This window comes from Polypterus senegalus, chromosome 10 (assembly GCF_016835505.1).
Source record: "Polypterus senegalus isolate Bchr_013 chromosome 10, ASM1683550v1, whole genome shotgun sequence".
Taxonomy (NCBI): domain Eukaryota; kingdom Metazoa; phylum Chordata; class Cladistia; order Polypteriformes; family Polypteridae; genus Polypterus; species Polypterus senegalus.
In genome coordinates, this window is record NC_053163.1 from 2,054,599 (window position 1) to 2,082,202 (window position 27,604).

A 27,604-nucleotide genomic window follows, 5' to 3' on the forward strand; every position below is an offset into this window, starting at 1 on the left:
TTCATTTTCAGTGGAGTTTATTTCTGCCACGCTACAGAAAACCCCACAATGTTTACGGCAATAACAGTAACACACTGCTGCAAACCAGTAATCATTTAAAAGATAAATGAATGTGATCTCAAAAACACTGGCAAAAGAGAGAGGGAAAGGGTTGTTTAAAATCATTAGATGTGAAGAAAATGACACATTATATTTTTGTAATTTTTTTTAATCATAAAGTGTAAAATTGTTTAAATGGTAAAAGTTTTTTTTTCATACGTACTTACATTTTCATCGCAAACACATTTTCAGGTGTAATTCTACACTTCGACACATTTTCTCAAGTCGCCTGAGCGATTCTCAGGCTTTTGGGTGTCTGGAGCTAATCCAGGAGTACTGCGTCAAGGCCGAAACCAATCCTGGACAGGGTTCCAGACCACCACAGGGTGCACACATGCATCCATGATCACTCACATTGAACTGATTTAGAGTTGTCAGTCAGTCTAACTTTAGGATGTGAGAGGAAACAGGATCCCCCGGTTAAGAAACACTCCTAAAGAATGAAATTTCAATGTATTCACATATTCCTTCTAAAAACCTGCTTACTCCAACAGGTTTGTGTAGAGCAGAACCTATCCTGGCAGCACTGGGCCCAAGGCAGGAGACAGTCCTGAGCAGATGGCCAGTATATCATAGGGCACATATATTCACCAGTTTATCTAACCTGAACATCAGCAGAAAAATCTACACAGACGACTGTGAAGCAGCAGTGCTAACCAGTGTACCACCTCAGCTGCAATTTATTTATTCCTTTATTACTAAATGAGAAGCATACCTATGACTAATACAGAGAACATGTCCCATCTACATTTTAGAGGTGACTGCTACTGTGAATTGGATTAAGTAGGTTTGAAAACGGATGGATTTCTGTTTCAGTTGACACAAAGTCAGAGGAATGAAATAAAGCACTCTCCTTTCTGTATTGCAGATGTTCCATTGGTCCATAATCTACTGCTTACTTTAAAAAAGTTACAATCCTTTTCAGTCCCTTTCAGAAGAATTTCGTAAACTGGATACTGTTTGTTATTCAAGGATTCAAGCTGTGATTTCCAGGTCCTGTTGCAACGTTTATACTTAAAGGCCTTCCTTGGTTGACATATTTATATTCTGTAACATCTTTTATTTGTGCTTGTTGCTTTATAAGGTCTGCATTTGTTAAACCCTTGCGCACTTCTCCTTCGATGTATTGCGTTGTTTTTAATTATTTGTATTATACATGTCTCCAAGCATACTGATAAAATGTTTAACCTTTAACATATGCAACCCATTCTCACAGTCCTTTTCAATGTCCTCTTACAGCTCACCCTCTTATCTTATGTTTAACCTGTGAGCCACCTTTTGCCATTTATATGAACCAAGCCAGAATATATATCATGCTGAAAGCACAGATATGGCAGATTGATAATACATAGTCAATAAGGCATGCCCTAACATTTTCTGAAGGCAGCCACTGTTGTTTCAGTGCTGCAAGTATGATAATAGGTGCTGGTTAAAAGAGAAAAAAATGAAAGTCACTGTGTCAGAGTTAGCCTTTGTCAGTCACCATCCTTGATCTTCCGTAGAATGTGAATTAGATTCTGTAATCCAAATATGTACCCCAGGTCAGGCCCATCATATGTGGTCGTATTGTTTCTGGCCCCCTTATAGGTAGTGTGAGCAAAATCTATCATGCGCACATCCACCTTTGGCATTGTGCTTGGTGGTGGCGGCTCTGTAGAATAGCCGGCAGGACTCCCTTTTCGATGTCCGAGGTTGCTGTTACTCTGATGTTTTCCCTCATATATGATAAGCAAGGAGCTCGAGTAGAATCGGTAAGAGCCTTGACGTTCAATGATGGATTTAAGACATAAGAGTTTCTGCAGAATGGGATCAATTAGCTCTTTCTTCAAGCGGTGGCCATCATGTAGAAAGTGGTATAGCGTCTGCTGAAAACCTTCTTCTGTCAGTGTTCTGCCATAATATTTGTCTCTGCAGTGAAAGTGGTGAGACTTTGCCTGGTATACCTGCAGAAGATAAAAACAGTAATTATCAGGTCAAGTTGCTGCTTGTACAGTAAAATATGGACATGCTATAAAATAAATCATTTTAGCTTTGGGGAAAGTCTACCTGCATGCCACCTAGACGCAGTCCCAGCGAAGAAGAAGTGCTCTGCTCACATTTTTTCATGTGCCGCTTCTTCTTCTCTTCAGAGGCATCATCACCATGTTGTCGGGTACCCATCTTTAGATCCAGGATGCAGGGCTGGTGAAACTGGGACACCACATTCTCTAACAGGACAAACCCTTTTGATTACTGTCAAGGAGCAGACTGTAGAGTTTCAGGGAATGAAAACTAAATAAATATTAGAACAAATCTGACTAGCACAGGCCATTCAGCCCAACAAGCTCACCAAGAGCTCCAAAAGATTCAAATTAAGTGCATTTTCTATTTCCTTATCTGTATAGTGTGTTTAGGAATTCTCTTGCTGTTCTGGGCATACTTCATCTTCTCTTTCACCAGAGTATTGCTGGTATACTCTGCAGAGTATTGGTGCTTTAGATTTCCTGTTAAACTCGACTTAATACAATTATTTTGTTAAAAAAGGATACTGAATAACTTGTTTTCAGTGAACTCGCTAGTCATATGTGAAAGCAGAGTACGAAGACAGTGGAGCCCCCAAGGGTTATGGCTGTTTCTTTCTTGAATGTCATTCTTGTTACCGTTTGGATCCTCCATTTGGTAGGCTGTGTCTGAGTCCTGCACCAGGTTTATGGAGAAACTGCTTACTTTGATGCAGCCATTGCTTCTACAATCAAAAAAAAAGCACATAAATATGCATATCTGGCATGTAACATAACACGTTCAAATGTACTTAATACAATTCAGAGTCATAGGGAGCCAAGCCCATGCTGGCAACATCTGGCATAAGTCAGGGCACCAATCCATCACAGAGCCCATTCATCCACAAATCCACAAAAGGGCTAATTTGGAATGACCTCTTATTTTACCTCAAGTGTACTTTGGGGTGTTTGAGGAGAGCTCACACAGAGAGCATATAAGTTTCTCAGAAACAACTAGCAAGCAAACAATCAATCTGAACCCCAGGATGCTGAAAGGCAGCAGCACCAATATGCTGCCTATATAGATAGATAGATAGATAGATAAGACTTTATTGTCTGTGGCCCAAAGGGGTCACAGAAATTTCCCTTTTGACACGCTCATTAGACAAACAGACCATAAAAATACAAATATAAGCAAACCATAAAAAAAAAAAACAAAAAAAGAAAACCTACTTCATCTGATTCAGAACAGATACTGCTGAGGGTACAAAAGATTTCTTGTATGCATTCTTCCGCGCCAATGGGGTTTTATACCTCCTGCCTAATGGCAGCAATCTAAAGAACGCATAAAGAGGGTGAGAGACATCCTTCACAATCATGGTTGCCTTCCTCAACAGTGCATGATTGTGCAGTTCAGAAAGGGGAGTTTGAGGTGATCCAATTATTTTGGAAGCCTGGTTAACTACACGACACAGTTTTGTTCTATGTTTAACAGTTAATAAGTTGTACCAAGATGAGTGATTAAAAGTGAGAACAGATTCAATGAGTGATCTGTAAACCAGCGTTTAAAACCTCCTTGCTAACATGAAAGGTTCTAAGTTGCCTTAGTAGATGGAGGCGCTGCTGTGCCTTCTTATATACAGCATCTGCATGCTGCATGAAAGACAGACAGGTGTCAATCTCTGTCCTGAGGTATTTAAAAGTCTGAACCTGCTCCACCGACTGACCCTGGATACTAAGTGGCTGGAACAACGGTGATGGAGCCCGTCCTTTGGGGCCACAACACAGTTCCTTAGTTTTAGAAACATTTAACTCCAGTGAATTTTATATATATATCATGTAGTTAATTTGGGAATTGTACCCAACATTCGTATGATGGGACGGCACGGTGGAGCAGTGGGTAGCGCTGCTGCCTCACAGTTAGGAGACCCGGGTTCGCTTGTGTGGAGTTTGCATGTTCTCCTTGTGTCTGCGTGAGTTTCCTCCCACAGTCCAAATACATGCAGGTTAGGTGCATTGACGACTCTAAATTGTCCCTAGTGTGTGCTTGGTGTGTGTATGTGCCCTGCGGTAGGCTGGCACCCTGCCCGGGGTTTGTTTTCTGCCTTGCGCCCTGTGTTGGCTGGGATTGGCTCCAGCAGACCCCTGTGACACTGTAGATGGGATATAGCGGGTTGGATAATGGATGGATGGATTCTTATGATGAACTAAAGAGATTTTGGACATACTGGTACAGTTTGCAGAGTTTAAAGAAATTCAACCTTTAGACATACAGTATAGGCCAATTAAAACTATAGTAGATCTTTTATTGATAACTTCAAATTTTTTGAAATCTATTCTGTATTTTTCCTTCACAGTCTTCATTTCCCAGGTAATTGAAAAAGCATAACAGAAGTGTTACCAGGGTGTGAAGTACTGAAATATCTGCACTACATTTTTAAACATCTATAGCTAAGAAAGGGGCAAGATGTTATTTTCCAGTTAGCAGAAATATATCATATCTTATTGACATGATAAAAAGAAGCAACTTTTACTATTATTTTTCAAGTAATAAAGCTAGAGTTCAGTTAGACTGAAGGAGTAGTTTGAGATATAAATGATACATTTCATCGTTTAGAAGTCAGTCAGTCATTATCCAACCCACTCTATCCTAACTACAGGGTCACAGGGGTCTGCTGGAGCCAATCCCAGCCAGCACAGGGCACAAGGCAGGAACAAATCCTGGGCAGGGCGCCAGCTCACTGCAGGGCACACACACACCCGGGACAATTTAGGATTGCCAATGCACCTAACCTGCATGTCTTTGGACTGTGGGAGGAAACCGGAGTACCCAGAGGACATGCAAACTCCACGCAGGGAGGACCCGGGAAGTGAACCCAGGCCTCCTTACTGCAAGGCAGCAGCGCTACCACTGGGCCACTGGTCACAAACTGATATTTCAGTACTTCTTACTTTTTAGAAAATGTAAAGAATAGAAAATAAATTTTCAGTTTTGAATGATTAATATGCATTGCCTATAAAAAGTATTCGCCTACTTGAAAAGGATCACATTTTATTGTTATATAATATTGAATCCCAGTGGAGTTAATTTTCTTTTTTATTTTACAGTGATCAACAGAAACTGACATACTGTAACCAAAAGTCTAGTTGAAATCTGTAGAATTCTTTCCTTTATTTTTTTTAAATCATCCTGTTTTCATTTAATCAAATCCATTTATTTCCTGAACCTGATTTTTTCCAGTGTTGTGCTGCAAGGGGCCAGAGCCTCTCCTGGAAAGCCAAAATTACCTGTCATGGCAGCTTTTTCCTAAGAAGTGACTTTCCTCAAGTAGAAGTTTTTCAGAAAGGCCGTTTCTGCCTCTTTTGTGCTTTCTCTTAGTTGCCAAAGTCTGTACCGCTAGGCTGTCATTATCATTCTGAGAAAAAGCAACCAAACCCAACTGGCCGCTGCTGTCCGTCTCTGCATACACTGAGATAAGACCTGAGGGGAACACAAAACACTTGGAGTCAACACCAAGTTCAGAACAGCATTGAAATCTGATATTTTGAGAAGTCAAGCGGTTTGTTCATTGTTGCAAACATTCATTTGTCCTGAAAGCTTATCAAATATGTACATTTCAAAGTAAGAAAGCTTCAAATTTCAGAAAATATGTATTTTGCAGTTAAGAGGTAGGGTTATGATGATCAAAAAATGGAACTAATTTTTTTCACAGTTTCTTGGCTTTATCTTTCCTTCGTAAAGGACACATACTTGTTTGCTCCTCTGTTCACAGTGACTGTTGTGGTGAAGTTTTCATGAAAACATGAAGTGCTGGAGAAGAACGATAAAGTGAAGCATGTATCTGCATCTATTTAGCATGATATTGCCTTTCATGTCTATGGTTTCCATCAACCCTTATTCTTCACTTTCATTCGATGTAAACACATGAGTTGAAGATCTTTGGGAAGCTTGAACCTCTGTATGCAAACTTTAGAACATAACCTGGAACTCTGAGGCATTAACAATAAGCAATGTGCTGCTGCTGCAGCCAACAAGATACACAAACTTACTGTGTGTTTGGTCCTTCCAGCTTTGACTGCTTCTTCCAATTTGATTGTCCCAAATGGAATTATTCTGGTCAGAACTCCATTACTAATGATGGCTGAGAAATCGTCCCCATAAGTAACACAAGCGGCAGCCTAGTGCTTTGCCACAGGATGGAAGAAGGGCAGACAGTAAGCAAGAGGTGGGACCAGGAGATGAATCGTAGTCAAAACAAATAATGGAGTCGAAACCACAAAGTCAAGTGATCTTTCAAACAAGCCCAGTTCATAAACCAAAAATCGGGCTCAAAAACAGTCGTAGCCATAAGTTTAAAAACCAAAGAATTTGTAAAGAACACACCTCAGAAATCTTTAAGAAAGTATACTCTGTCTTGAGTGGTGTGCTAACTACAATGCAGATGTTTATTCTGTTAGCCTATAAGGTCATCATATGTGACTTCTGAGACCAGCGCCCTACCAACAGGTCGCCATGTCATGAAAACATCTATCCAAAATGGTGGTACACACTAAAAGAAAACAGGATGACATTGTGGGAAAATTCCAAAATAAAACCAAATGTAAATAAATACCTCCTAAAATGAAATATTATCATCAAACTTCTCCTGAAAATTTTATACTTAATTTTTTTTTAAAGTTCAAAATAAATTTAAATGACAAACATACTCGAGTCTGTATCAAATTATAACACCTAAGAGGATGAAGTTTGATCGTCGTTAGACTTGTCTGATTTCCAGGGGTGGCAGCAGTAAGTTCCTCTCTCTGCAGCAAAGGCATTTTTCCTTGGTAGGCGTCATATGAATTATCCACCATTTCACCACTTGCTGTAGCTTCAGGCCGTACATTTCTTTTCAGTTGTCTTTTTTTCCTCTCATCTTCAGTCTTTTGCAGCTCCATATTGGTGTAGTGTATACTAGTTCATACAGATGAGGTTGATCTTATTTGTCTAAATCCTTAGAAAAATTAGAATTTTGCTGGAAAAAAAGTATAGCCTGAATGGCAGAAGTTTCGAAGTAAGGAAGAATGAGGTCTTGAGGTAAATTTCAAAGTACGGTTGTCATACTCACCCCTGCAGACTGGCAGCATGTTGCATGCTCATTAGCACACTGTACTCTGTATATGTGACAATATTGACCATATAAACCTATGAATTTCCATCAACTGCAGTATTCATGAAGCTAGCTATGAACAATAATGACATGAACTGGTGCTTGGTAGGATTAAAGCTTTTGTTTCATTCTTGCCCTGGTGCCCCATATACTATCATTTTAAGCTGCTGGAAAACTTTCAAAAAATGTATCACTTAACACAGTTTTTCAGGGAAAATGAATGTATGCCACAGTTGTTTAAAAATAACTTGAAAATTGTAACCATGAATCATGCCAGATGTCCTGAAACTTTTACGATGTATCAGAATCTTTTAGGTATTATTTCATAGTAAATCTTCTTATTCTTGCTCTGCAGGTGGGTAAGAAAGGATGTTGCCTGACTGACTTGTAGCTAATTCTTTGTAATGTAACTTATAAAACCTTAACATAATATTTGAAAACCTAATTCAAAGTGGTGCAAGGCCAACGACACAAGGGATACAGTCCATCACAGGGTCTACTTACATATAAAATGCAAAATTAGAGTTGCCAGTTAACTTAATATGCACATCTTTGGGAATGTGGTAGGAGGTCCACACAAACACAGGGAGGACATAGAAACTTCACACAGACACGGCATGAGTTACAAACACAGGATATTCAGGCTATGGAGCAGTGGCGCTAACCATTGCAGTAATGTGCCAGCTTTGTAATCTACCTATATACATATAAAATGCTAAGGTCTGTCCGTCTCTCACACGTTTACTTGTAAACTACTGGGGCTACAACCTTGATCTTGGTCTTGATTGAAAGCATGACCCAATACGTAATAAGACGCAAATAATCTGTGGTGGTGGCAACCTCAGAAACTGACTTCTGGTTGTGGGTTTATTAAGGCAAAGTGACTAGCAAATGAACTGACAATGGCGAAGCAAAAACAAAACACCATCGACAGTTGCTGAGCTCCAAGCAGATTGAGGAGGCCGATGACATGATGAAGAACACCATAATAGGAAGAACAAGAAGAACCACAGTTCCATCTGCTAAATGTTAGGTATGGGATACAGAATGCATGAGTAACAAAGATGAAGCCATGCATGTGATTATCAAATGCGTCAAGTGTGGGATATAAAATGCAAGAATGACAAAAACGGAGAAATGCACGCGATCATCACATACATGTTTAGAGTCCAGAACGTGTGTAAACAACTGGTAGAAAGTTTACTGCTAGTTTAGATCGAGATTTTTATTGTATCAGACAACACACTCCTTAATGTGAAAGGCTCCTTACTCTACCATCTTAAAACAATGTGTTTAGGAAATACACGGCGATAATGGAGAACATCGTCAAATGGTCAAAACTTCCAACCATATGAAATCATTGCTTTTACATCTTCACATTTGTGGTTCTTTGGAGACCATTATTCTGCTAATTTGCCACATAAGTGGTGTGATCAATGTCAGTCTGTATTTTTTAATGTTGAAAACAAAAGCATGTGTTGCCAAAATAGAGATGTTTGATCGTCAAAAGCTGGAAACCTCCAACCACATACTGTACAAGCATTGCTTTTACATCCTTAGATTGATGATTGTTTGAGGAGCACTGCTTAGGAAAGTTAGGTCACCAATGTGATCACTGTGAAGCTGTATTTTTAATGTTGAAAATAAAAGACTGAGCTGCCAACATGGAAAAGTACAGCTCACTCTATACGAACCACCTTTATTTATTTTAGTACCGTGGATCAACATGTTTTATTGGTGTCATCAAAATTTAAAATAAATGGATGCCGGAGACAAGACTTATCAGTCAGTGCTTAAATTCACTGTACTGTGTCTATGTGGCAATACTGACTCTACAAACCTGTACATCGACTCCCACACTTCATTATTTTTAGTGCAGTTGTTTTAATTAGTCAGTCAGTCGGTCAGTCAGTCAGTCATTGTCCAACCCGCTATATCACGGGTGTCGAACTCCGGTCCTGGAGGGCCACAGTGGCTGCAGGTTTTCATCCTAACCGTCTTCTTAATTTGTGACCAGTTTTTGCTGCTAATTCTCTTCTTTTGCCTTCATTTTAATTACCTTGACTCAGGCCCCTTAGTTGTTTCCTTTTTCTTAATTAGCAGTTGTCACACACGTGTGAATGGGAGGCAGCTGAAAGGGTTTGGAGAAGAATGGTAATACATCTGCCCAGGGGGTGCCGGGGTGCACAGACACTCTTTCTAACTTCCCTGCAGACCTTTCTCGGGAAATCCCACCAGGAGCCACTGCCTCGACTCGGACACGCCAATTCCGGTCCCAGCCCCGAGGACAACATCAGTTCCGGTCCTGGCTCCCCCCGGACTTCCTATAAAGCCTCACTCCTTTCCCCACCTGGAATTCAGTTCTGCTTTCTGTCTTGTAAACTTGACTCAAACTTAAACATTTACTTTTTGCAGCCAGGATACAGAATTATACGGGTGGCAGTCCCCAAACCTTTGCCATGTCTCTTGTCTCTTCTTATTACACAGCCAAACAATAACGAGCCACAAAACAAGAATCCATACGACCAGCTCACCTGTGTCCATCACAAAATCTGTGAAAAGGTCTTAGTAAGGCTGAGCTCTCAGCTCACCAAACCATTGTGAGGGCAGTCTTAGGACAGAAAAACAGAAAAATCAACAGTTCTGGAAATGTCTGCTGTGGCAGAATGAGAGCACCAACAAGCCATGGAATTAAATAACGAGTTTGATTAACAGCAAGAATCTGCTTCTCATTGTGAAACTGGTTGAAGTCTGAAGCCCCGATTTAGCTGGTCATCTGTTGGCTCGTTTCATGCGTCATTTCTGTTTGGCTGCCATTTAATGAAGAAAGGAATCAATTCAGAGGAATGAATCATTAAGAACAGGGCTATTAAAATGAAGGGAACGGGAGTTAATTAGCAGTCAAAAGTGGTCACTGATTAGGAAAAGGGTTAGAATGAAAACCTGCAGCCACTGTTCGACACCCCTGAGCTATATCCTAACACAGGGTCACAGGGGTCTGCTGGTGTCAATCCTAGCCAGCACAGGGTGCAAGGCAGGAATGACAACAACAACAACACCATTTTTATATTTATTTAGCACATTTTCATACAAAAAGTAGCTCAAAGTGCTACCGCAGGGCACACACACACACACACCACGGACAAGTTTAGGATCACCAATGTACCTAACCTGCATGTCTTTGGACTGTGGGAGGAAACCCACACAGACACGGGGAGAACATGCAAACTCCACGCAGGGAAGACCCGGGAAGTGAACTCGGGTCTCCTAACTGCGAGGCAGCAGCACTAACCACTGCGCCACCATACTGCCCTGTTTTAATTAGTGTTATTATGAAATGTTTGCTCTCATTAAGTGTTACGTCTCCTTAACGTACTATCCTGTTTTCCTTCTGCACATTGATTATGATGAAATGCTTCATGCTTTGTTGTTTTCACACATATTCAGAGCAGTGATCACATTTCCCACATCTAGAAAACACCAGACATAAGTCAGAGTTACTCCTGGAGACTACATTCCTTATTGATATTGCATCTGTAATCTGAATCTTTTAGTCTTTGCCCGTTAGGATAAACAGCAGGTGCTGCTGGATGCACTCTTTGCTCCAGAAACAAGTGGGCAGATGAAGGCGATCTTAGTAGCAAGTTTTACCGCATTAAGTGAATCAGGCTCTAACAATAGGTGTAAAATGGCAGCAGAAGAATTAGGCCACCAAAGATTTATGATTGAATAGGTGCCAGATGATGTGAGGAGGACTCTTCCCAATAATGATGCCTAAGATTATGGAAAGTGAATTTTAGGAGACAGTCAGCCAATATGGGGAAAAACAGAGAGTGCCTGTTACTCCAGTTCTTGTAGTAGAAAATATCGAAGGCAAACTATCTGCTGAAGCATCAAAAAGTCTGTATCTCAATTTCGAGTCTGGTTCTTTCTGCTAAATACATCCCTTTATACGTCCCAGCAACTCCTTTGACTTGTGAAACAGGAGAGGCACTCCAGTCATGGACACATTAGCGTGTTCAAATGTATCGGGTTGCAAACAGGCAGCTCTCACACGCAGAGAGAATTTAGTCAGCCATTTTGTGCACCTTTGAAGTTTGCTATTTTGGGCAGCTCAGGAATTGTCTATGATATAAATAGCGATGCTTACAAATGGTGAACGCTCTGTATTAATACTGGTAAAGAAGAAAATTACTGCAATTTAAATGTAATTTGTGTTACTTAATGTGCACTTTATAACTTATTATAACGATACGATCATACTGGCTTACTTAACCTAAAATGAACAGCAAAAGCTCCGATTCCAGTTTATCAGTACAGAGGTGGCTGGGCACCAGACTGTGGCATTGCATTGTGTGTGTTGCTGTACTCCATAGTGTTGTTTCTTTTTATTATGCATATTGGACAACTCACTGTAATGATGCTTTTTTATCTAAGAGAACAAGCACTAAGAACTTGCAATATAAAGGTTACTATGAAAGAATAATTTAGAGGTAACATTATTTAAAGATAACTATAGCTAAGTATTCTAGTTGGCAGTGTATACATTGAAATATATAAGAATTCATTTTGGAAAACTTCTGAAATTGGGCAAGTAAATAAAAAATGTACCAGAAGAAAAGTTAATTTAATACACAAAATGTACTGATGACTAAGAGATGTCCTGAAAACAACCGGAATGGACAGTTGTTACATACACAGAAACTTCAAGGGTGGTGGCTCAAGTCAAAGGTATAAGAAGAACCAGAAAAATAATAAAATAGACTTTTATTTTAAATCAGTTATCTGGGTTTGCGCTGATGAACCAACCAGAGTAAATGTACACATCGATTGACGCAGTCGTGTAAATTCAGTTGCTTATAAAAAAGACCAACTGTACAGGGTGGTCCAGATCTAATGATGCAGATCCAGATCATCTGGATGACTTTGATTTATGCGGGGACGATTCCAGTTCGGCGTAAAGACGATTCTTCATGTCGTCAGTTCGCACACTTCTCGATGGTTCGGGATTTTGCAGGTGATTTTCTATGTAATAAACTTAATAAGTTAGAGCGTAATGAAAATTGCATAATTAGATCTGGACCATCCTATATACCCTTAATGTTTTGACCATTCTGACCATGCTGTGACAGACTGCTTGTGATGGTAAAGAACAATCACATTATTTATCACAATCACAATAAAATAACTTGTTTATGAATTGTAACTCGTACTGTGTAAATAAAAATGATCATTTTAATAAAAAAGTAATTAATGCTCCCTCTTCATGAAGTGATATTGAAGATGCATACAACAATTCTTCTTCTGTCTGGTTTCTAATAGTAAGAGGTTCTAATTTTAAGAAGACATTTCTTGTTTTAATATAATCCACATTTAATTTCTTCCACAATACACAGGGAAAATAAAATGTGGACTACAGTATATCATCCATCAACCCACTTTATCCTGAACAGGGTCACGGGGAAGCTGGAGCCTATCCTAGCAAGAATAGGGTGCAAGGCAGGAATAATCCCAGGACAGGGCACCAGTCCATCGCATGGGTAAACACCTGGACTCCGGTTTTATAAAACTTGTGTATATACAAAAAGAGGCTCAAAATGTGCGCATGAAGCTTTCCACACAAACATAGAAATTTATAAATGAAAAACTGGTGAGAAAGCTGGCCATCCTAGCCATCCGTACACAACGTTTCAAGGAAACTGGAAAATGATGACACCTTCGATCAAGTAGGGAAATGTAGCCAGCCAAAATACAACTTACACCTCTAATGATTCATAAAACCAAGCAAATATTATAATGTGCGTTGACATGACCAACCTATTAAACCTCAAAAGTGATGTGATGTATAGACTTAATATTAGTTCACTTTGCCCCTTTCATCAGTTTATTTTGGCTAGTTGTCACTTCTAAGAATTAGAAACCAAAGCACAGTAAAACCACAGGCGTGATTTGCTCCATGCTGTTAATATCAAGCCCTCCAGCCAGTTTAAAGCCCCTAATGGTTGGACACTACATTGCTTGTTTGGCACTGCTTAAATAATTTGCAAATGGCCATATACAAAGAAAATCGAGCTTTAAGGGACCAGCCGGATTTTTATTTTTTTTTTGCTCATGGTGATAATGACTGGCTTGTGTGATAACAACAACAACAACAACATTTATTTATATAGCACATTTTCATACAAACCGTAGCTCAAAGTGCTTTACATATTAAAGAATAGATAAATGAAAGACATAATTATAAAAAATAAATCAACATTAACATCGAATAAGAGTAAGGTTCAATGGCCAGGGGGGACAGAAAAAACAAAAAAACTCCAGACGGCTGGAGAAAAAATAAAATAAAATAAAATGATGATTTACGTAGACTTTTAAAAGCCATTTCTATGGAACTGTTTTCTGAGTTGGCCCCTCCATTAGATACTCAGACTGCTCAAAATCGGGCCCTGCCAGTTCATATGCAGTTTTTTAGAACAGTTGTTTTTCTAGCAGCAGACACCTATCAGAGGGAACTGGCCGACAGGTCAGGAAAATCTCAGCCAAGCTTCAGCTACATTATGCTGACTGCTGGAAGCCATAAATGACTGATGAGGTGCTACATTCAGTTTCCATATGGTTTGGCTGTACATACCAACATAAAAGGACATTTTTTTGCTGTTCCTGATTTTCTTAACTTAATCGTGGCATTTGACAGCACTCATATTGCAGTAAGCCCTGCGGTGGGCTGGCGCCCTGCCCAAGGTTTGTTTCCTGCCTTGTGCCCTGTGTTGGCTGGGATTGGCTCCAGCAGACCCCGATGACCCTGTAGTTAGAATATAACGGGTTGGATAATGGAGGGATGGATGGATGGATATTGCAATAATGGCACCTAGTGAGAATTAAGCTGCTTTTGTTAACTGTAAGCAGTTAGTTACATTCCATTAATGTACAAGTCATCTTGTGATACCAGAGTAGCATTGATCAGCCGACTTGTTAAAGATGCATGGCTGGCTAGCTGGTAAGATAACTGGCTGAACCTGCAGTTTCTCATATTGCCTATACTTTTCATTATAATGGCCATCATGTCATTACATGTGCCAAGTAACAGTGGCTACCTGCTCAGATGGTGGCGCCTAATGCATGTTTCTCACCCCCAGAACGCAGAGGACAGGTGCTACTATGTCATACAGAGCGTGTCACAGAACTCCTCAAATGCTATTGGCTGTGGCTGGACACATCAGGTGGGAGGCTCTTCTACTAGCCAATGAAGATCTGCAGCATCGTGACTGCGTATGTACAAAGTCCATTAGCATAGTACATATCTGGTGGTGGATTTGAGGAATTTTCATGTTTGTACATTTACAAGACAATTCTCATTTATAAAGGTAACTTGTTTAGAAATATGCAAACACCAGGTTTTATAAATCTGATTTTTAGTTTGACGCACTCATTGTCCTCTTTTATTTGCTGTAGGTGTACATTTTGTGTATTAAATCAACTTTTCTTCTGGTACATTTTTTATTTACTTGCCCATTTCAGTAGTTTTCCCAAACCATTTCTTATATATTTAAATGTATACGCTGCAAATGAGACCACTAGACTTTATTATGCACCTTAATATGTTTAGAAATTAATTTTCTCACAGGGATACCAGTTCATTTCAGGGCACATTCACACAAACAGACACCAAGGCAATTTACTTACAAATCTTTGGGAAGTCCCTGTGTGGAGTTTGCATGTTCTCCCCGTGTCTGCGTGGGTTTCCTCCCACAGTCCAAAGACATGCAGGTTAGGTGCATTGGCGATCCTAAATTGTCCTTAGTGTGTGCTTGGTGTGTGTGTGTGTGTGTGCCCTGCGGTGGGCTGGCGCCCTGCCCAGGGTTTGTTTCCTGCCTTGCACCCTGTGTTGGCTGGGATTGGTTCCAGCAGACCCCTGTGACCCTATAGTTAGGATAGAGCAGGTTGGATAATGGATGGATGGATCTTTGGGAGGGATTTAGGGAATCTGAGTGCCCACTGGACATGAGGGCAACATGCAGACTGGCCACAGACAGATTTTTGGAACTGTATTAAACCCTGTACCCCTTTGTGCCTTCATTTTTTAATTTTTTTATTATTAGAGTATTATAAATAAGGTAGGCACCATGATGAAGCCATTAAGCCTCTGCACTTTAAATCTCGAGGGTGGTGGTTCAGTTTCCCCCATGCCTCCCTGTGTGACATTTAGCAAGTCACATAACCTGCCTGTAATCCAACTAAATATTTTTTGCAAACAGTTGTTGCCACATTTTGATCTTGTAAGTCACTTTAGAGGTTTCAGCCAAATATAAAGTTATGTGGTCTGACTGCAACCAAGAGAATTCCTCATTCCCAAATGCTCTCCAGACTTAAACCTTCATAAAGCAGAAGAAAGCTACAACATTTTATAGAAGTAGCAAAGCTAAAAGAAAATACAAAACCACAAGATAACCTTCAGAGTAATGCCACTCCATACATTCCTACCTTTGTATTGCGCTGTGAATGGTCGCAGATCCGCAGGAAGTGACTCGTAGAAAACCTGTTCTTGAGACACGAGGGGCTTGCAAATGGTGGTCTTGTCGTAGCACATAATTCCGGCATGGCCCCCAACCTGATGGGTGAAAGGCCGCAACCAGACACGGCCTCTTCTGTCATCTAGCTCCGTTCCCTCCAACAGAACCATCGTTACTGTACTCTCCGTTTCTCTTCAGCAAGATCTGTCAGGGCAGATCAGAGTGTCTGTGGAGAAGTCCTGCCAAGGAGGTCTCAAATTCTGCTTGCAATCCACCTGCAGTCCTCCAGAAAAAGCCTCTCAGACTTAATGTCTCTGCTTGGCTTCACAATCTGGATATGCTTGAAAATCACAAATGGAAAAAGAAGTAATTTTCATTTGAGAAGCTTATCTTATCTACACATATGCAAAAAAAAAGAACCAAATGCTATATGGCATTTACATCATAAGACATCTTTTCACTCATCACGTGCCAGCTCCACACGCCATATGCTGCCTTATTTAGTTTCAGCCATAACAGAAGGAACATCATTGAAAGACAGATTCATGTACTCCTTACTTCATTCATTTTCTATACCTACGTACTCCACTGTGTAGGGTGACATGGCACAGGGGCTTATCCAGGAAACAAAACCCTCAGGCAGGGCACACTCATGCACACGTCCATACCAGGAGAGTCTGGAGCTGCCAATCAACCATATCTGCATGTTCTTTGGATGATGAAATCAACTGAAACATCCAGAGGAATCCCACACTAACAAGGAAAAAAGTAAGCACCCAAGGCAAGATTTGAACCCTGACCATTGCTGATAGGAGAAAGTAGTGATAGCTGCTGTGCAACTTGACTTCCATATTGAAATTTTGAAATACAAAATACAACTTCCAACATGTTTTTTACAGGCCGGTGTTCTATTATACAGGGTGATGGGGAGGGGGAGCCTGTCCTGGGGTGCTGGGTATGTTCAGGAGCAGCACGGGACAGGATGCCAGTCCGCTGCTGGGGACTCCCGTGCACATCCTCAGGTGTCTTTAAGATGTGGAATAAAAACAGAGCAGTAAGAAAACCCCATGAAGACACATGGACAACGGGCATTGTAGAACCATGCGTCCCAATTCAAACATTCAGCACTTTTCAGTAAAATATGTCTATTTTTTTAGTCTCCCTCCTACTTATTCAATGTCTTTTTGCATTCATTGACTTTGAATTCTGTGAAGGACTTGTATACTGTATAAGGCATGGGGAGTCAATGAAACTCTTGAAAAGAAGTTTTCTACAGGAAGGTCAACGAGTTTGCTTGCTCTTAAGATATTAATAACATCAGGTTCATCTTGTGCAGCCGGCGGTAAGGAGTATGTTAAATATTTGCTTACATAAATACTTGGATGAATTCCCAGACCACGTGCGGAGAAGAGACGGCCGTGATTTCCAGCTAAGACGCTCAGTTAAATCCAAAGAAGGTCAGTAGATATAAATCCATTTTCAGTTATTGCACTGTTAATTGTGGTGATCTTAGCTATTTGTGACCACTCTAAATTAAGGGGGCAGCTAAATCATATTCAGAAAACGATGCACACATTGTCTGCATAAGTTGTGAAGATCAAATAATTTTTTTTTGTGTATGTTACAATCTTTTACTGTTGAGTCAGACAGGGGTCTCTTTAATCGGGGCACACAGGGGCTTATCCAGCACCAACAGCCTTAATCTTGAGCTAAGATCTGCTACCCAATTTAATGCTCCAGACCAGTGAACTGGGCATGTTCCTCCAGTTCTCAAAGCAGATAATGGTGTTCTGTTTCTCTGAAGAAGAAAATACACATTTACATTTACTTATTTGGCTGACACATTTATCCAAGGTGACTCACAACATTTATGTTACATCCATCCATCCATTATCCAACCTGGTATATCCTAACTACAGGGTCACAGGGGTCTGCTGGAGCCAATCCCAGCCAACACAGGGCGCAAGGCAGGAAACAAACCCTGGGCAGGGCGCACTCACACACACACACACACACACACCAAGCACACACTAAGGACAATTTAGGATCGCCAATGCACCTAACCTGCATGTCTTTGGACTGTGGGAGGAAACCGGAGCACGCAGAGGAAATCCACGCAGACAGGGGGAGAACATGCAAACTCCATGCAGGGAGAACCCGGGAAGCGAACTGCGAGGCAGCAGCGCTACCCACTGCGCCACCGTGCCGCCCTCATTTATGTTACAGTTGGTTACTTTTTTTTTATTTCTGATTGGAGCACAGGCAGGTCAGGTGACTTGCTTGTGGTCACACAGTGTCAGTAGCGGGATTTGAATCCACAACCTCAGGGTTTGCCTTAACCACTACACCACACTGCCTGCAGAATGTTAAGTCCGCATAATCCAATTCAACTGTTCAGCTCAGGACCACAAAGCACTGAAATGAAAGGAGTAGTGAAGTCAGTCCAGAATATCACAAGCTTCCAGGATATACAGTACATAACACACTGCCTCAGAATAGTCAAACACAGTACCGCCGCTCCCTATACGCAGAGTACGCAGTCTGCGTAGGGCACCAACTTCCAGGGGGCCACCATCCCAGCTGCTCAAAAATCGTTTTTATATATTATAATAATAAATTAATATTAATAATATACATATACAAATAAACAAAAATATAAACGTATATATTGCATTTTACGGTGAACGCAGAGTAGGCTAAGCACACGTGATGACGCGCGCGCCCTCATGTGTTTACTTTTATTTAAATAAAGTTCTATTTTGGCCCCTATAGTAGGTGTTTTTTTTTATTATTTTATTTTTACTTCCGTAATATTTGGGGGAGGGGGCACAAAAGTAAATTTCTGCTTAGGGCACCCATTTGGCCAGCAGCGGCCCTGGTCAAACACCATTAATTACTAAAAATTCTCACCCTTCCACGACAGTCATGTTTCTTCTTTTTCAGTTCGGGCCGTTAGCATTCACATCGCCAGATTAAAGACCGTTTGTTTAAGTCATTAGGTTAACAGGCTACTCCGCAACCACTCCTTCTCCCAACAGCAAGAGTGGACCTAAAGTGGGTTTCTTATGTGTAGCATCTGCTGTTTAATTTATCATGTGAGGTTATATTCATGTCTGGTACGGGCACGAGGTGTGATCAAAAAATACGGTGAATGTTTTAAAAAAGAAACGTTTAAAGGATTTACAACTCTCCTCCACTTGGAATGCACTTATCCCAACGCTCCTGTCTCTTGTTCTGGAAGTTTTCTTTCGAGAGTGTCTTTAGTTGGGCTGTTGTGGCTGCCTGGATGTCCTCAATGGATTGAAATCATTTACCTTTCATGGTCATTTTCAATTTAGGGAACAACAAGAAGTCGCACGGTGCCAGATCCGTCAAATAAGGTGGATGCGGACACAGCGTAATGTTTTTATTCGACAGAAATGGTCGTACTAGAAGGGATGTGTGACAAGGAGCGTTGTCATGATGAAGAATGAAACCGTTTCAGCATTTTCCTCGGTTATTGATGTTGAAGTAACGTCCTGATCTTTTCTCGTCTTCAACCGAGTCAGATCCATTACGAAATCGATCAAACCACTTGTAAACAGTCTTAATTGTCAGTGCATAAGCCGATTTAACATCTGATGGGTTTCCTGAGCACTTTTTTGCAACTTGAAACAAAATTTCATGTCAATGCGTTGCTCGATAATCATTATTAACGACACACTTAAAAAACACACTTGAACTCAACGGTGGCTCACGAACGACTGACAGTATCACACAAGTTGAAAATTGTCACAAACTCGGCTCTAGGATGGACCTGTCAGAACCAGCTGCTCTGCATTAACATTCACCGTACGTTTTAATCACACCTCATATATCCGGTGGACATGCCAGTAAATTACAGCATGCTGTGTACACTTGACAGTACATTTCAATTGATTAAAGCATTGGACATAAGGTTCATAACTGTCATGTGTAAAAGGTACAGTGACATTCTGACTTGCATGTTCTAATCAAAATGCAACATGTCGCAGGCAGGAACTAATTTTAGATGTTGCCAACATACGTACACACCTACATGGAATGACTACAATTATAAATGAATAGCACGTTTCCTTGAAATCTGTGAGGAAACTGGAGATTCCAGATATTACATACTGTAACTAGTGACCAGCCAGAGAAGTTGAACCTTGGACTCGGTTTGCTAATCACTGGGCCATTCCAAGAGAACAACAAGTTTTACAGGTCAGTAGGCTAATTAGGCAATATTTCAGGAACTGTAGGATATTTGCATACAACATGTGCAAAAGTCATGTTTTGCAATAGCGGTTTTTCTGAAGTGTGACTCACTCTGCAGTAAGGATAACTAGTGTTCTCTTTTTTCAAAGTATCATATTTACTGTTTACATGTACAGAAGAAACAAAACTATTTTATACCAGGCACACTTTGTTCGGGACCCCCTCAATTTACTCACTGAGGTGGAGATGTTTACAACATTTTCTATCACCAGCTGTGTCAGTGTCTTTGTATAAAGATCTTGACACGGTAACGTATCACATATTATATTTAAATAAGGATAGCGAGATGCTACACTGGTTAGTGCTGTTGCCTTACAGATTAAGAGATGGAGTTTGAACCCTGACCCAGTGGAGGCTGAATGTTCTTCCTGTTTCTGCTTGAGGTTTTCCTCTGGTACTCTCAATTTTCCTTTTACATCTCAAAGACATGCAGGTTAAGCTGATTGGCATTCTTTACAAACATGAATGTGCCCTGTGATGTACTTGCCCCTAATCCAGGGCAGACTTCTATCTTGCACCCAGGTTCTACTAAATTAGGCTCCAGTCCCGGTGACCCCTGGATTTCATTAAGAAGTTACAAAAAATAAGTGGATGAATAGAATGCTACGAATATGTTAATAAGAAATTACAAAAAATGTTTACTACCAGATGCTACAGGGCAGTTTTTTCTCTCCGTTTAGTAAAATCCTGTGAGGTGGGTTACTTGTCAGCTCTTTACTGTTTGAGGGTGTGTGAGCAGATATGGTGATACAATGGTGCCCCCTCTGGGGCTGTTTCTGCTATGCACCCAATGACTCAATGCTGCCTGGCAGTGGTCTTAAACTATGGTCCTAGAGCAGGGGTCCTCAATCACGGTCCTGGAGAGCCGCAGTGGCTGCAGGTTTTTGCTCCAACCCAGTTGCTTAATAAAAAGCACTTATTGCTAAAGTAACACTTCTGCTTCACTTTAGTGATTTTGAGCCCTTATTGCTTAATTTTGTCTTAAACAGCTATTTTAATTGCTCCTTATTATCAATAACATGCAAATGACAAGAGAGAGCAGCATTTCTCCATTTAGCTTATTTACATTTACACCTGTGTGTATTTATCTGCACTATTGGGTTTAATTAAATACTTGGAAGAAAAATGAAGAGAAAAAAGTGAAGGACTGAGAATTACTCGTCTATTTTAGCCTTCAAATCATTTGCATGATAGAAAGGGAAAGAAAATCTAGGATATGAGAATGACCTGACATAGCAGAGTTAATTTAATTTCATAGCTTGTTAGTGCTTTATTGGCAAGAATTGCTTTCTAATTAAGCAACCAGGTCAGAACAAAAACCTGCAGCCACTGCGGCTCTCCAGGACTGGGATTGAGGACCCCTGCACTAGAGGACCGCAGTGACCGCAGGTTTTCATTCTAACACCTTTCTTAATTAGTGACCTGTTTATGCTGCTCTTTAACTTCTTTTGAATTAATTTTAATTGACTTGCTCTTGAAGACTCCCACCCATTAATTGTTTCATTTTCTTTAATTATCAGCCAAACAATAATAAGATACAAAATTAGCAAAAACATGTCCAGCAAATTGTGTCAATCTTACAATATCTGAAAATTAAAGAAAGGTGAAGGTCTCCGGAATGTTGATCTGCTCAGGACCCCAGAACATTTTACCTGGGGGTCTTAGAAAAGAGAAAATCAACAATTTCAGAAATGTATGCACAATGAGAGCAGCAACATGCCATGGAATTCAAGAATGGGTTTAATTTACGACAAGAATCAGAGCCTAATTAAGCAACTGGTTGGTCTTCTGTTGGCTCACTCACGTCACATTTCATTTTTGTTTGGGTGCCATTTAAGGAAAGATATGAAGCAATTCAGAGGAACGATCAGAGGAACGATCAAGGGAACAAATCCTGAAAAACAAGTCAATTAAAATAAAAGGAAAAGGAATTAATTAGCTGCAAAAATTGGTCACCAATTAAGAATAGGGTTGGAATGAAAACATGCAGCCACTGCAGCCCTCCAAGACTGGAGCTTGAGACCACTGGTATAGACTTTGATTTCTTGTGACCCTCAAATTAGATCAAATAGGATGGACTGAATGTATATTTGCAGCGTTAAAAGTGGTGCCCTTCAGGGATCAGTCCTAGTGTTGCTCCTCTTTTTAATACACGTGAACATTCTGTAGAATAGAATCAATAAGCTGCATTTGCAGATATCAGGGTCTTGAATCCCTGAATTTTGTGCACAGTCTTACTCTTATATTAGATTGAATAGCGGGGATTGGGGGCGTTTGGGTCTCTCTTGGGGATTCACACAAGTCGTATGAGTATATTAGACTGAAGTGCACTGGGGCTGTGCGACTCATGAATGTCAGTCAGATCGAACAATGGGGGGACAGTGGGGACACTGGGTTATTTTGGGATAATCAGGGGCTGGATGCTAGAAATCAGGGGATTTAAGCCCCTGAAGCCCCCCCACAATAAAGTCAATTGATTGATACCAACCTAGCTGAAAGGGCAAATAATGTACAATCTGATAAACTGTCAAAGAGAAATATGGATAGCATTTGACAGATTTGTGGCAGATAGAGTTTAATGTTAGTAAAACTATTACATGTAGAAAGAACACGTTACTTGTAGATTTTAATACACAATTGGAGGTCTGAAACTTGAAAGTACATATTAGGAGAAGGACCTAGGAGTCGTAGTGGACTCCTCACTCTCTACATCCAGGGAGTGGACAGGAGTGATCAAGAAGGCTAATAACATGTTAGGTTATAATCACGAGGTGTAAAGTACAAGTCAAGGGAGGCTGTTCTCAAGTTATTTAATACATTAGTGAGGCCTCTCCTGGAGTGCTGTGTTCAGTTTTGGTCTCCATATTACAAATTAAAAGACACAGAGAAAGTCCAGAGGAGTGTGAAATCGCGTGTCCGCGGCTCAAAAAGAATGGCCGTTTAAATTAATGAATAAATAATGAATGCGCTCATGCTGGGGAATGGGAGCAAGTACGAGCGATCTGCCAGGAAGACGCCCCGTCTCCGGGTTGGTGCGAGGCAGTCAGCCATACGTGTGTTGCCTTGCCAACACGTGCGGGCAGTCTGATTGTCTTAGTATCAGCCCAGGGTGGCAATCGAGCGATCGCACCTGCAACAGCTCCCCAGCCTATAAAGGGTAGTGTAAAAAAGAAAGTCAAGAAAGGAGAGAGAGAGACAGAGAACGAAAACGAACGAACGAACGAACGAACGAACGAACGAACGAACGAACGAACGAACGAACGAACGCAGTATGAAGGAGGATCAAGAACAGAGAGAAAGGCAAGAGCAGTGGTGAGCTAGTGCTTGGGAGAGAAGCAGGCGGACGGGAATGGTGCCTCAGGAGTAGCACAGAGTCAGCGCTCAGGAGGGGGGCACAAGGATCACTCCTGCTGAGCATCAAAATGAAGGAGGACGGATTGTTACGCTCAGGAGAATCCTCTCGCCGGGTGGAGCCTGGATTGGCAGCAGTGGACGCGGAAGTAGGGTCCGGTGGTTCCCAGTGGAATGCCGTGGATCGGGTGGTGGTGACATGGGCCAAGATTGATGGGTGTCTACACCTGTTGGTAGACGTCTTTCCATGCTGCGAGGTCCTAGAAGGATAAGCCGGAGAGGCATCGGTTTTTAAAAGGGCAGCACCAGGGACTGAGCATTTTAAACAGGACTCCTGTCTGAATTTTAACTTTGTATGTTTAACTGATTATTTTTCTGTTTATTGATTTTAACATTCACCATTCATTCTTTATTATTTATTGATTTTTTTTGAGCGCTGCACTTTTTGGACACTATTTTTTTTTTTTATAATAAAAGCACTTGCACTTTTCACCATCCCCTTGCTTGGTGTGTTTTGTCCTCATCTGCTCAGCTCATTTGGTTACATTATTGATGGTGTCGGGTTCAAGAGGCTCCCATAAAACAAACAGGGAGCAAGGAGCGGCCCCACAGTCACAAGGAGAACAACTAGGCTGACTGTGGGGTAAGAGTCATGAGCTATAAGGAGAGATTGAAGGAGCTGAACGGAGATCAAGAGAGGGCATGAAGTGTTTAAAATCATTAAATAGACTTGTACAATAGACCAGAGTTGTTCCTTTAAAATAAATTCTGTGTGGGGACACAGTTGGAATCTTGTTAAGATAAGATTTCACACAAATGTTAAAAGTTTTTCGTTATGTAAAGAAGCTGCTGCCTCGCAGTTAGGAGACCCGGGTTCGCTTGTGTGGAGTTTGCATGTTCTCCTTGTGTCTGCGTGGGTTTCCTCTCACAGTCCAAAGACATGCAGGTTAGGTGCATTGACGACTCTAAATTGTCCCTAGTGTGTGGATGGGTGTGTGTGCCATGTGGTGGGCTGGCGCCCTGCCTGGGGTTTGTTTCCTGCCTTGCACCCTGTGTTCACTGGGATTGGCTCCAGGAGACCCCCATGACCCTGTAGTTAGGATATTGCGAGTTGGAGAATGGATGGATAGTTCAATAGGGTGGATGAGCTTATTGGGTTGAATGGCCTATTCTCACAATTGTTTTAAACAGTCTAATGTTTTAAAGTATTGTCACCTCAACTTGCATTCACACAACAGTGAATTCTTGAATGGGCAGTCCTCCAAAGTTTTCTGTCTTCCTGTGGGACTGTAGTTAGGTGTGTTCGGAGATTGATTATGGCATTTTCTCCAACAGGTGGTGCAGGAGCGTGGAGGGGGATTGGTGGCAGTTAAGCGGTGTCACGTATGTACTGTGCTTTCATTTGCTAGCTCATCACAAATGCACTATGATTGCCCCGGGCAGCACATTTTTAGGGGCGGCATTATTGCTCAAAAGGCTCAGTACAATTCGTGTGTAAGCAGCAGGGTTCAGAAAAATATCACTTATGAATGAAAAAAGTAAACTTCTCTGATTTTTATCCACAAGTGCTTCAAAAATAATTTTCAGACTGTCCTTCTGTGACGACATCAAACACAGCACTTGAAATTCATGAGGCAATAGCAAAAATAAACATAAACATTACACTGATAATAATTTCTAGGAAGATAAACAACAAATTTACAATTTATAATTTTGTTTCGTAATCAATCCGAATGCATTTTTGCTCTGTGCAGAAAACATCCCCACCTATCACTTGCACACTCCTCTGGTTCTAGTTTTTTCAACGTAATTATATTAAACTAATACTGTAGAACCTCTGGTCACAAAGTTTTGGAACACATACAAATCGGGTTACGACCAAAAAGTTTGCCAAAATTTTGCATCTGTTCACGACCACACACTCTGGTGGCAAACACAAACACTGGCGGCCAGTTTCCCTATGCGCGTTCGTAAGCGCCAATGATTTCCTATTCTCCATTTTCTTTTGTTTGCGTATACAGGGCCTAACAAAGCAGCTGATGCTACAAAAGGAGTTACAATGTTAACCAAGCAGAGGCCTCAAGTGCTGGAAGAGGTGGAAAAACTGTTGCTAGTGTGGCTGAACGAGAAGTACCTTGCAGGGGTTAGCACAGGCGAGGCGATCACATGTGAGAAAGCCAGGAAGATTCTCGGCGATTTGCTGAAAAAAAAAAAAATCCTTCTTCGTGTAGCAAAGGTGAAGCATTTAAAGCCAGTAGAGAATGGTTTGAAAAGTTTCGCAAGAGAAGTGGCATTTCATTTTTTTCCCTGTGCTTAAAACTCAATGTGGGGTTAAGTGGAGTCTCTGATGCTGTTGGTAGGCCTACAGTATATTTGCAGTGTTTGCTGTAGAGTTCCTGTATGGGATGGGAGACAAGTGTCCGTGATATTCTAGGCTGCTGTCACCACTATCTGCAGGAAAATCCAGTCTGGGGCAGCCCTGCATACCCCCATACCAGACAGATATGCAGGCGGCCAATACAATTACTGTAGAAACCAACTGGGTCACAAAATTTCAAGGGTAGTTCCAATAACCTTTAAAGACAAGATAATTGAAATAATATTGGAGTCTGAATAATACATTGATTTTTTGCTGCTTTGGAAACCCAGTTTGAAATGTTGTGGGCTCCACAAGCCACTAAAAGGGCACTGTACCCAGTCATTACACCAGTACCAGAGGTCTCATACAAATACAGACTTAAACATCTATTTATTTGCTATCACATGAGAACGTTCTGCACTTTTAGTGTATATATAACAATTATTTTAAACCTGCTTAATTGGGATCTCCAGAGAGACTCAACCTAACAAGTCCAGGGTAAACTCGCTCACAGACCCATGTGGGGTCAATTCAGAGCCAACGATTAGCTTAGCAAACACGTGAGACGGAAACCAGAGCACATGGGGAAAAAAAAACCCAACACCATCACAGGGAGAACATGCACAGCACACACACAGGCCATGACTAGGCAAGGATTTAAAGTCGGATCTGTACAAAGGTGCCATCCTGTCTTGTACATGCAAGTATCCCTTTTATCTAATAATGCCAATTACTCTAATCACAAGAGCAACACACAAAAACCACTATTTAAATTGAAATGCAGCTGTATATTTAATAGCTAGACAGTTCAATGAGGTATAATTGTTGAATTTCGGTAAATGAATCCATTATATTACATTCAGGATGAGTAAGTGAATAATAATATAAATACCTGAATCTGAAAGCAAGACCAAAGTGTTCCTCTGCATTGCAAATCTCCAAACTGATGAAGTTAAATAAAAAATGGCTCCAGACTGCGGTACGTGGTAAATATGTACCAACGTTGTTGCCCTGGATTGTTTTCTTGTTCCTAACATCAGACTGAACTAATTCTGTGAACAGACGAGGTACCTTATGAGCTGCCAGCCGCTGTCTGCCTCTCCAGTGATAGCAACAGCTGAAATATTTAACCAGCGAGCACATGACTTGAGTGGAACCTGATGCTGGAACATCTCATTTTAAACAGTGCTGAGGCATTTGGGGTGACTGCAGAAACCCAAAGGAGCAGAAAAGGACTCTTTGGCACCTTCCATTTTTTTCAAAATGGTGCGAAATCCACTGAAGAGACATACCAGGGAAGGTATATTCAGTTGCAGAAGTTGGCAAAGTTAATAAGAACTTAATGCATCCTGCTTGTCATCAGATGTGAAAGTGTATATAGACGTCATGAAGAGTGAGCCTGGGAAATTCACAGTTTATGTGACACAGTGCCATGCCCTGTGGTAGAGCGGACAAGCTGCTTTTCTGAAATCCCCCTGGACCAATGAAGGCAAACATGAGGCATTCAAGACAATAAGCCTCCTTCTAAAATTGGAGAGTTCATTTTATTTTTCATTTGTTTGGTATACAGCGCTTCCAGAAAGAATTCAGTACCCTTCACTTTCCACTCCTTTTGCTTTGTTGCAGTGTTATGTTAAAATCGTTTAAATTCATTTTTTCATCACGCCACATTCAATTCCTCAGAATGACAAAGTGAAAACAGGATTTTAGGAATTTTTGCAAATTTATTGAAAATAAAAACTGAAATATCACATTGATACAGCCCAATGTGGGGTTAAGTGGAGTCTCTGATGCTGTTGGTAGGCCTACAGTATATTTGCAGTGTTTGCTGTAGAGTTCCTGTATGGGATGGGAGACAAGTGTCCGTGATATTCTAGG

The 27,604-nt window shown here is 40.9% G+C and overlaps 1 protein-coding gene across 1 annotated transcript; it reads right to left on the minus strand.

Annotated features, from left to right (window-relative positions):
- Window positions 1-26,824, minus strand: LOC120536457 (inositol hexakisphosphate kinase 3-like). The gene is made up of 6 exons (XM_039764816.1): window positions 26,619-26,824; window positions 15,710-16,078; window positions 5,367-5,559; window positions 2,628-2,824; window positions 2,146-2,321; window positions 1-2,042 (listed from the first exon to the last, which is right to left on the minus strand). The coding sequence occupies exons 2-6, from the start codon at window positions 15,906-15,908 to the stop codon at window positions 1,575-1,577; spliced, it is 1,233 nt and encodes a 410-aa protein (XP_039620750.1). The 5' UTR covers window positions 15,909-16,078; window positions 26,619-26,824; the 3' UTR covers window positions 1-1,574.
- Between the last annotated feature and the right edge of the window lie 780 nt (window positions 26,825-27,604).